At 36.1% G+C, this 10777-nt stretch overlaps 1 protein-coding gene and 1 non-coding gene across 2 annotated transcripts; one reads left to right on the top strand and one right to left on the bottom strand.

Moving 5' to 3' along the window:
* Positions 1–941: 941 nt before the first annotated feature.
* Positions 942–7436, top strand: LOC107612727 (pleiotropic drug resistance protein 1). The gene is made up of 17 exons (XM_016314448.3): positions 942–1724; positions 1818–2151; positions 2247–2377; positions 2496–3170; positions 3263–3579; positions 3694–3854; positions 3985–4085; positions 4196–4346; positions 4449–4523; positions 4614–4741; positions 4834–5166; positions 5284–5574; positions 5672–5755; positions 5844–5977; positions 6070–6297; positions 6394–6820; positions 6913–7436. The coding sequence occupies exons 1-17, from the start codon at positions 1281–1283 to the stop codon at positions 7174–7176; spliced, it is 4278 nt and encodes a 1425-aa protein (XP_016169934.1). The 5' UTR covers positions 942–1280; the 3' UTR covers positions 7177–7436.
* Positions 7437–8286: 850 nt separating this feature from the next.
* TRNAD-GUC (transfer RNA aspartic acid (anticodon GUC)) lies at positions 8287–8358 on the bottom strand. The gene has a single exon. It is a non-coding gene; the product is annotated as a tRNA-Asp (tRNA).
* Positions 8359–10777: the final 2419 nt, after the last annotated feature.

Genomic DNA, 10777 nt, shown 5'->3' on the forward strand with positions numbered 1-10777 from the left:
CATTAATAATAACTAATTGATGGTTATAAATTATAAAATCTGTTGGTTCTTAGCACTCTTCTAATATTAATTCAAATCTAAAGTGAATATAGTTACCAAAAATCTAAAGTGAAAAAAAAAATGTTGATAATTTGATATTTTTCAAATTTTAAAAAAATTTGCGAGACTGTTTCCTGAATGGTTGGGTGCTTGACTAGTGACTACCCTGGTCAACCTCCTAACGTTTTCTGATTTGAATGGTCTTTTATTTTTTGTGACTACTACTCCAATCTTCATCCATACATCATACATGAATGACTTCCTCAGCCGCCTCGTTTTAATTCAATTATAATATAATATAATATTATAATCAAGATTCCCCCTCTCTTTTCTCCCACCTTTAAAATATATATAGTAAAAATAAATGGTAAAAACTTAGGTGAAATCGATATCCGAGAGATGTTGGATGAAAATTTAGTCAAATCAATCAAATCATCTAACGACTCTCAGGTATCAACTTCACGTGAAGTCGACTGCACCTGAGTTTTCACCAAAATAAATAGTTGATTTTGTTCATGAAAAATTATTTATTTTTTAAATTAATTTTTAAAAAAATTTAATTAAATTTATTTTTTAAAAATTTTAAGTTGATTATATTAATCTATCCGGAGTTTGATTAATATTTACCCTGTCTTCTTCATTAATTCACTGTATCTCCTTCGGTGGTTACAGTAGAAATGAAAATACAGTTTTACATTTACATAAGGCATTCATTCTACGGCTAGTAAGTAATGAATAATAGTAAATACTATTTCTAGATGAATGAATTCACGAACTAAGTAACCAGGAAAGTTCCCCTTTCATATATCTTTGACCATATGCCACAATAATGGAACTTTCTCCCTAACAACGTTCCCACGCAACGCAAGTTATTTTATTCCTACCTTTTTTCTTTCATACTCGAGTTAATTAAATTCTACTATTTTCTATTGCCAATGACAACTAATTTTTAAGTTATTACCAATTCAACGTCTGACTTTTCAGTCGCCGCCAGTTTTTTGTATTTAACAACAATCATCTTCTAACGTATAAATACACCGAGAACTTTTCCATCTCAAAACCATTCTCTCAATATTTTTTCATTCTTTAGCTTCTTCTTTTTCAAACAATAATCTAAGTACAAACAGAAGAAGAACCATTTAATATTTAGCACTCAATCACAAACAGAACAATATAATCTACTTGAAGAAGAGGAAGGAGAAGTTGAATTTGCTGTTGTTGTTTCTTTAAAAGAAACAATAATGGAGGGAACTGATATATACAGAGCGAGTAATAGTTTAAGAAGAAGCTCATCGGTGTGGAGGAACAGCGGAGTTGAAGTGTTCTCTCGGTCGTCTCGTGAAGAGAATGATGAAGAAGCTCTCAAGTGGGCTGCGCTTGAAAAACTTCCAACCTACAACCGCCTCAGGAAAGGTTTGTTAACGGCCTCACAGGGCCCCGCCAGCGAGGTCGACGTCACCGATCTCGGTTACCAAGAGAGGCAGAAGCTTCTAGAGAGGCTGGTCAAGGTTGCCGAAGAGGACAACGAGAAGTTCCTCAGGAAACTCAAGCAGCGTATCGATAGGGTTGGCCTCGAGATTCCCACCGTTGAAGTTCGTTATGAACATCTCAACATCGATGCTGAGGCCTTCGTTGGAAGCAGAGCTTTGCCTTCTTTCATCAACTCTGTTTTCAACGTTGTTGAGGTAATTAATTAATTAATCCATTAATTAAACTGAACATGATCTAATTATTACTCTCTTTTGAAGCTAGTCTGATCTCACTTCTTCTTTGATTAGGGATTCTTGAACATTATTCATGTTCTCCCAAGCAAAAAGAAACACGTTACTATTCTCAAGAATGTTAGCGGAATTGTGAAGCCTCAAAGGATGACACTGCTTCTAGGTCCTCCAGGTTCTGGAAAGACCACACTGCTTCTAGCCTTGTCTGGCAAGCTTGATAAGGGTCTTCAGGTAGCTGGGAAAGTGACTTACAATGGACATGAAATGAATGAGTTTGTGCCTCAAAGAACTGCTGCTTACATCAGCCAGCATGATGTTCATATTGGAGAGATGACTGTAAGGGAAACCTTGGCTTTCTCTGCAAGGGTTCAAGGAGTTGGATCTCGTTATGGTTAGTCCTTACTCCTTAGCTTCGTCTCATATTTGTTCCTCAAAATCATAATTGTAGTATAACCTAACCCTAATTATTCTATCTGGAATCAACAGACATGTTATCTGAGTTGGCTAGAAGAGAGAAAGCAGCAAACATCAAGCCTGACCCTGATATTGATGTTTACATGAAGGCGGTTTCCACTGCAGGCCAGGAATCAAGCATAGCAACTGATTACACACTCAAGGTAGCTACTAGTTAGTTATTACTAATTAGTATTGTTCGATATATAACTATTCATGTGTCTCTGGATGTGGATCCTTGTTATAGATAGAAATTTAGTTATATGTTGTTGAATTTTGCAGATCTTGGGACTGGATATATGTGCTGATACTATGGTAGGGGATGAAATGCTGCGTGGAATCTCCGGTGGACAAAGGAAGCGTGTTACCACCGGAGAAATGTTAGTTGGACCAACAAATGCTCTGTTCATGGATGAAATATCAACAGGGTTGGACAGTTCCACAACTTTCCAGATTGTGAGCTCTCTGAGGCAATATGTTCACATTATGAATGGAACGGCGGTTATATCTTTGCTGCAGCCAGCACCAGAGACTTATGAACTGTTTGATGACATCATCTTGATCTCCGATGGGCAAGTTGTGTACCATGGAGCCCGCGAATACGTGCTGGACTTCTTTGAGTCCATGGGATTCAGGTGTCCAGAGAGGAAAGGTGTTGCTGACTTCCTTCAAGAAGTGACTTCAAAGAAGGATCAAGCACAGTATTGGTCTCGCAGGGACGAGCCTTATCGATTCGTGACGGTTACTCAGTTTGCTGAAGCCTTTCAGTCATTCCACGTTGGAAGGAAACTTAATGAGGAGATTGCAGTTCCATTTGACAAGTCTAAGAGCCATCCAGCTGCATTAACCACTAAGAAGTTTGGTCTCAACAAGAAGGAACTCTTGAAGGCTAACTTCGCAAGAGAGTATCTTCTTATGAAGAGGAACTCTTTTGTTTATGTCTTCAAGCTTGTTCAGGTTTGTTTTTCTTTCTACATGGCCAAATTCCGCATTTACGTTTTCATTTTCATTCTTTTCTGATACTCAAAAACTTTTTTGTTTCTTTGCAGCTAACCATCATGGCATTGATAGCAATGACACTGTTTTTTAGAACTAAGATGCATCACCGAAACCAGGATGATGCTGGTGTTTATGCCGGTGCCCTATTTTTCACATTGATCACAATCATGTTCAATGGAATGGCTGAAATTTCCATGTCCATTGCTAAGCTTCCTGTTTTCTACAAGCAAAGGGATCTTCTGTTTTATCCCTCATGGGCATATGCTATTCCTTCATGGATTCTCAAGATTCCTGTCACAATTGTGGAAGTTGGAGTTTGGGTTTTCCTCACCTATTATGTCATTGGATTTGATCCTAATGTCGGCAGGTAAGATATAAAATCATATAAATGTTTTTACCAAACAGCTTAAACTCTTGAGAGTTGAGAGAAGTAAAATCTGATGCGAGGTCTTGAATTTTTTTTTTTTAATTTTTTTTGCAGGCTTTTCAAGCAGTATCTTTTGCTGTTATTCGTCCACCAATTGGCTTCTGGATTATTCCGTGCTATTGCAGCACTCGGTAGAAACATGATTGTTGCCAACACATTTGGTTCCTTTGCAATTCTTGCGTTTCTTTCATTGGGTGGCTTCCTTCTGTCAAGAAGTAAGTAGAATTTAGTTTTACAATGCACACCCACATGTTGGATGTGTAACACAAAAGCAAAACATGCTGCATTGATTCAACCTTATGATCTCATGTTTGTTGCATTTTCATTTCTTTGTGAATGAAACAGAGAATATAAAGGATTGGTGGATTTGGGGTTACTGGTGTTCACCTTTGATGTATGGACAAACTGGTCTAATGGTCAATGAATTTCTTGGCCACAGTTGGAACGTAATTTCATGAAACTTGCAACTTTTGGAATCTATATAATTATTATTTATTATATCCACAACATGCAGGCCTAATCCTAACTAACTTATTTTGCTCTTTCCAATTTTCAGAAAAGCTCCAACCCCAACTTTGGAGTTACTTTTCTCGAGAGTCGTGGATTCTTCACAGACTCATATTGGTATTGGATAGGCCTTGCAGCCTGCGTTGGATATGTGTTCCTTTTCAATGGAGTGTTTGCGGCTGCTCTTAATATCCTTGGCCGTGAGTATTTTTATCAGATCATTCATTAGTGATTGTGATTCAATTCAAGACTCTTATATATGCAACAACTTCGTTACTGATAACTATTTCTTCAATGTGCAGCATTTGATAAGCCACAGCCTACAATAACTGAAGAATCTGAAGATGATGCACAAGAGGTTGAATTGCCACGCATAGGTCAGTAATCTTGTTCGTATCACTCATGAACTCTTAATCACAAGATACCATCTTTAGATGCTCATTTTTTATGTATATTTTTTCATGCAGAAAATTCAAGATCAGCAGAAGATGCTGTTGTGGAGTCAAGCCATGGAAAGAAAAAGGGAATGGTTCTTCCCTTTGAACCATATGCTATCACCTTTGATGAAGTCGTATATTCTGTTGACATGCCACAGGTAAGTCACATTCACTAACATTGTTTCTATATTTAGCTACTTTTCTTTATCAGAAAGCAAATGAAATCATTACTCTTGATTTCAACTTTCAGGAAATGAAAGAACAAGGTGTACAAGAGGACAAGTTGGTGCTTCTGAAGGGTGTTAGTGGTGCATTCAGGCCTGGTGTTCTCACTGCTCTTATGGGTGTAAGTGGAGCCGGTAAAACTACCTTGATGGATGTTCTTGCTGGTAGAAAAACTGGTGGATATATTGAAGGAAGCATAAAAGTTTCTGGATACCCTAAGAAGCAAGAAACATTTGCTCGAGTCTCGGGTTACTGTGAACAGAATGATATCCATTCACCTCATGTTACAGTCTATGAGTCCTTGCTCTACTCTGCATGGCTCCGTTTATCTTCAAGTGTTGATTCCAAAACTAGAAAGGTTTGTAACTGCTGCATAACACACCACTATGGCTAAAATCTAAGATGTTTATTATGACAAACTACTCATCACGTTTTAGATACTAATTGCTTAAAACTTTTTGGCAAATGGTTACAGATGTTCATTGAGGAAGTCATGGATCTTGTGGAGCTAACCCCATTGAGGAACTCACTAGTTGGTTTGCCTGGTGTGAGTGGTCTCTCAACCGAACAGCGCAAGAGGCTAACTATTGCAGTCGAATTGGTGGCTAATCCCTCCATAATTTTCATGGATGAGCCGACTTCTGGGTTAGATGCAAGAGCTGCTGCAATTGTTATGAGAACTGTCAGGAACACAGTGGACACAGGAAGAACTGTTGTGTGCACCATTCATCAACCTAGCATTGACATATTTGAAGCTTTTGATGAGGTGAAGGGTGATAAGATAAAAGTATCTGCATTTCATAAATTTTTTCCCCTCTCCATTGGATTTGAATCTGACATATCTTGCTTACATATGATTCTAGTTATTCCTAATGAAGCGTGGTGGACAAGAAATCTATGTTGGGCCACTTGGTCATCATTCTAGTCATTTGATCAAGTATTTTGAGGTAGGTTCCTGCCTAAGTTCAACATTAAACTTCACTGCTATGATTCACAATAGCAATTACTTATTTTCCAATATTTTCCATTCTCCAGAGCATTGAAGGAGTGAGTAAAATCAAGGACGGATATAACCCAGCAACTTGGATGTTGGAAGTTACAACAACAGCACAAGAACTCAATTTGGGTGTTGATTTTACAGATTTATACAAAAACTCTGATCTATATAGGTAAGCTAATAATGCATATGGCTGAGGTCTATCTATGCTTATAATATTCTTGAGCTCCAAAATGCTTAGACTATTTTACATGGCTTTCTCAGGAGAAACAAGCAACTTATACAAGAGCTGGGACAGCCTGCTCCTGGTTCAAAGGATCTTCATTTCCCAACTCAATTCTCTCAGTCATTCTTGGTCCAATGCCAAGCTTGCTTATGGAAACAGCGTTTGTCTTATTGGCGCAATCCACCATATACTGCCGTGAGGTTCTTCTTCACTACTTTCATAGCTTTGATGATTGGATCAATGTTCTGGGGCCTTGGAGACAAAACGTAAGCAATACTAACACACATTCCATTTTTATTTTACTCATTTTCTTCGCCGCCCTGTTGAACACTTGAGCTAATAATCCTTGTGGTTGCTGACAGCAAGAAACGGCAAGACTTGTTCAACGCAGTTGGTTCAATGTATAGTGCGGTTCTGTTCCTTGGAATACAGAATGCTTCATCGGTGCAGCCAGTGGTAGCAGTTGAAAGAACAGTGTTCTATAGAGAAAAAGCTGCTGGAATGTACTCTGCCTTACCCTATGCATTTGCACAGATACTAGTTGAAATACCTTACCTCTTCACGCAATCCGTGACCTATGGCCTCATAATTTACGCCATGCTCCAATTTGACTGGACAGCTGCGAAGTTCTTCTGGTATCTATACTTCATGTTCTTCACATTGTGCTACTTCACCTTCTATGGAATGATGGCTGTTGCTGTCACACCAAACCACCATGTTGCTGCCATTGTGGCTGCCGCATTCTATGCAATTTGGAACCTCTTTTCAGGATTTGTCGTCCCAAGACCTGTAAGTATTAACAACTTTGAATTGGTGAACAAAACTAAAAAATTATACTTATGAACATTTTTCTTAACTTGCTTTTTGTTATGTTATGACAGAGCATACCTATATGGTGGAGGTGGTACTATTGGGCTTGCCCAGTTGCATGGTCCCTTTATGGATTGATTGGATCACAGTTTGGAGATATAACTACTCCTATGGATGGTGAAGGCGGCAAGAATGTTGGGCAGTTCATACACAGTTATTTTGGAATCAAGCATGACTTCATAGGATATGCTGCTGTTGTGGTTGCTGGAATTGCTGTGCTTTTTGCATTTATCTTTGCTTCTGCAATCAAGGCCTTTAACTTCCAAAAGAGATAGAGACACTTGAAGAATTCTTTATTATTCTTTCTTTTCCCTTTTCTTTTTTCTTTTTTTTTTCCCTTTCAATTTCAGTTGACACTTGTTATATTTGTATCTATGGTAGTTCATCCAACTTTGCTTTTAGGAGCAATTATTATTTTCCACCTTCTTGTGCAAATTCGGAGATGTTTTCATAAATGTACAAGCATATGAATAAGATTTTGGTTCTGTATTATCAGTTTAACTTTATAAATGAAAGATATAGTGTGTTCTGATGAATAATCATTTCAATCTTCCATATAAGAAGAGGCTTGATTTTCCTGTTAATTCTGAATCCACAATGTTTTTGTTAATAACATAAAACTACATGCAACTATGCAAGTGCAAGCTCAGTTGGCAGTAATACATTTCACAAACTAATTAACCATTTAATATTAGATAAAGCTGAGATGCAAACGGTGCTAAGACAAAGAATATCTTCTACCAAATAATAATAATTCAGCTACGTGTGTTTAGGCATATGCAGATCATGCAAATGCAGAAAATTAGGAATTTTTTAATGTCATGACTCAAGTGAGAACCAAGGGAAGAAAATTTCCTATTCTAACACACTTGCATCCATTTCTTTTCCCTGAAACACACGTTCATCTTGTTCAATAATGAATATCATCCATTAATAATTTCTCTTATTTCTTTCTTTCTTGGTAAATTCTGTCTACCAATTCTTTTCATTTTTATAGTTTTTTTTTTCCGATTAATCAACTAGGCGTAAAGCCCAAAAGAAAAATTACACTGCATTATTCTTTTGGACTTGAGAAACTACACTACATTAATCCTACGGGTTTGGGTTGTTGGGCATAGCCCAAGTCCAAAAAAAAAAAATCCTACGGGTTATTTCATTTTGATTTTGGTCAGAACTAATCTCTCTCTTCTTTCTTTTTTTTGGGGGGTAAAATAGGTGTTTTTGGGCAAAGGTATTGGGGCTTTTGGTAACAGAATTATCAAGGCCCAACATGCAAAAAATTCCATTTTGGGTAGATTCCATTGGGTTTTGTTATTCTAAATGGGCTATTTATAGCCCATAAATTGACCAAAAAGAAGCAGAGCAATGAATGTAACAGCAAAAAACGCCGTTGCCGGGGATCGAACCCGGGTCACCCGCGTGACAGGCGGGAATACTCACCACTATACTACAACGACTTCGTTGATAGAGTAGCGTATCGTTAAGTTTTCATTTCTTTAGAAAACAAACAAAAACAAAAACTTCATAGGATACCCAGGATTCCAATCACTTTCATGTTGTAGTTCCCTATTCGGATCCATTGAAGATATGAGGTTCCAGTCATATTGCATGGTCCGTTACACAATTGGCAAAAAATACAGCTATATCATACATATTTTGCTCCCATGTTTTTCATTTGAGGGAGTTTGTGCTGTTTGATTGACCATATCAAACATTATTTTGGCTTTTGCTATAAGCTTTGATTGAAGATATCTTAGGCAGCATAGGGCCTACTCTGGTACCTAGGTACATTAATTTGGTTACCTTTAGTTAAGTACTATATGCCACACCATTTATGGTATAGTATGTAGGGAAATTGGCTAGGCCATGTTGCTCTGTCTCTTGGTCTCGTATGTATCCAAGCCTTCCTTCATATATAGAATGCATAGTGCTATCTTTTAGCTATGGTCGAATCTTTATGAGGGAATCTGCCAGGCATTGATAATCACCTTCATCAGTTGCACCATTCATTGTGTTTGTTTTATCAATCACACACATGGACCGTATAATTAATTAACCACTTCTGTGACATAAGTGTACATAGTTTTATATATGTCTACATCTCATGTATTTTATAGAAAATTCACGAGTAAATTTTATTAACTAGCCATAAAATATTTAAGTAGACTACTTCATATCATTATTAATATATAAAGATAATAATATTTAGTTATGACTTATTATCTTATATTATAATAGAATGAATATAATAAGGGTTTTGCTAAAAAAAATTTCCTGTAGTAATTGTATATAACATGCATGATATTAAAGTTTTTAGTAGTAATTTTAAAAATTTGTTAATAAATACATAACATATATGTATTAAAAACTTGAGTTTTTTAATTTTTTTTATATAAAACTTTGGGTAGAGTACTAAATTAGTCCCTTATGTTTGGGCGTAATCCTGTTTTGGTCCTTAAGATTTAAAGTGTCCTATTTGAATCCAAAAAAGTTTCATTTAGTTTCAATTTAGTCCCATCATGAGGTCAAAGATAAATAATTAATGAAATATCCTACATAACAGCAGTATAAGAACAAGGTCGATAATTTAGAGAATATGTACAAGCTCTAGAGGCACAAAATCAACCGTGGATGTATCAATACATGTATTTAACATTTTTTTTAGTTTTATAGAAAATATTTCATTCTAATTATAAGAAAAATGATAAATAAATGTATTGATACATCCACGATTGATTTTGTGCCTCCGGAGCTTGTACTTATTCTTTAGATTATCGACCTTGTTCTTATACTGCTGTCATCTAAGACATTTTGTTAATTATTTATCTTTGACCTCCGATGGAACTAAATTGAAGCTAAATGAAATTTTTTTGGATTCAAATAAGACATTTTAAATTTTAAGGACCAAAACAGAGCCCCAAACGTAAGGAGCAATTTAGTAGTTTACCCTAAAACTTTTCATTAGTAACCTTAGCAAGTGTTCTTATTAACTAAAACCCTAATAATTATTAGCATATAGAAATTCCGAATCTACTATGTAGGGGTCACAAGTTACAAGTCAGAGCGTCCATTGCTTCCAATTAGGAGCCAGTCCGTGCGGTACTAAACATTGAAAACGATATGATTTTGGAATTAGTAACCATTTTCTTTGAAATCATGCATAGACCCACGATGGAACGTACCTCTCAATCACACATTACATTGATAAGATTAATTAAGATAACAATTAATGCTGATCTTAATTAGATCTGAAATGTACACTGTGGTCATTCACAATCCGGGAAAAGACATTGACCTAATGAAGATTATTAATTAAGATGGCCTACGTCCATAGGTTCAATTTGTTATATCTAATAAAAGAAAAATTCAAAACAGTCTTTGACAATTACTTCGAAAGACGACGAGACCTTTGAAAAAAAAAATCTAACCCAATTGGCAACCTTTGACAATTATCTGGAAAGGACAACGAGGCCCCTGTGCCAAAAAAAAGTCAATGTTATTTTTTTTAGCACAGAAGCTAATCAATCCCCAAAAAAAATCAGAGACCGGATTAGGTTTTTTTTTTTTTTTATCTCGTTATCCTTTTGAAGTAATTGTCAGGGATCGGATGAGATATTCACTCATTTAATAATTTACTATTATTATTTTTGTTTTAGCACGAATGTTGCTATGAATTGTTGCTCGTGTGGTGGGATCAGAAAGTGATGACTTTAATTTGGACTTTTAATCCACACGTCAACATGATTTGAAAAGGTGAAATAATAATGAAATCCGTGTGTTGAAAAGTTTGATATATATAAAAGCATTCGTCTTATTATTACACATTGGTGCAAGTAAAACGTCTCATTCACAAAATCTTAATACAAATCTAGCTAG

The sequence above is a fragment of the Arachis ipaensis genome, chromosome B8 (assembly GCF_059453495.1).
Source record: "Arachis ipaensis isolate K30076 ecotype BB chromosome B8, ASM5945349v1, whole genome shotgun sequence".
Lineage (NCBI taxonomy): Eukaryota > Viridiplantae > Streptophyta > Magnoliopsida > Fabales > Fabaceae > Arachis > Arachis ipaensis.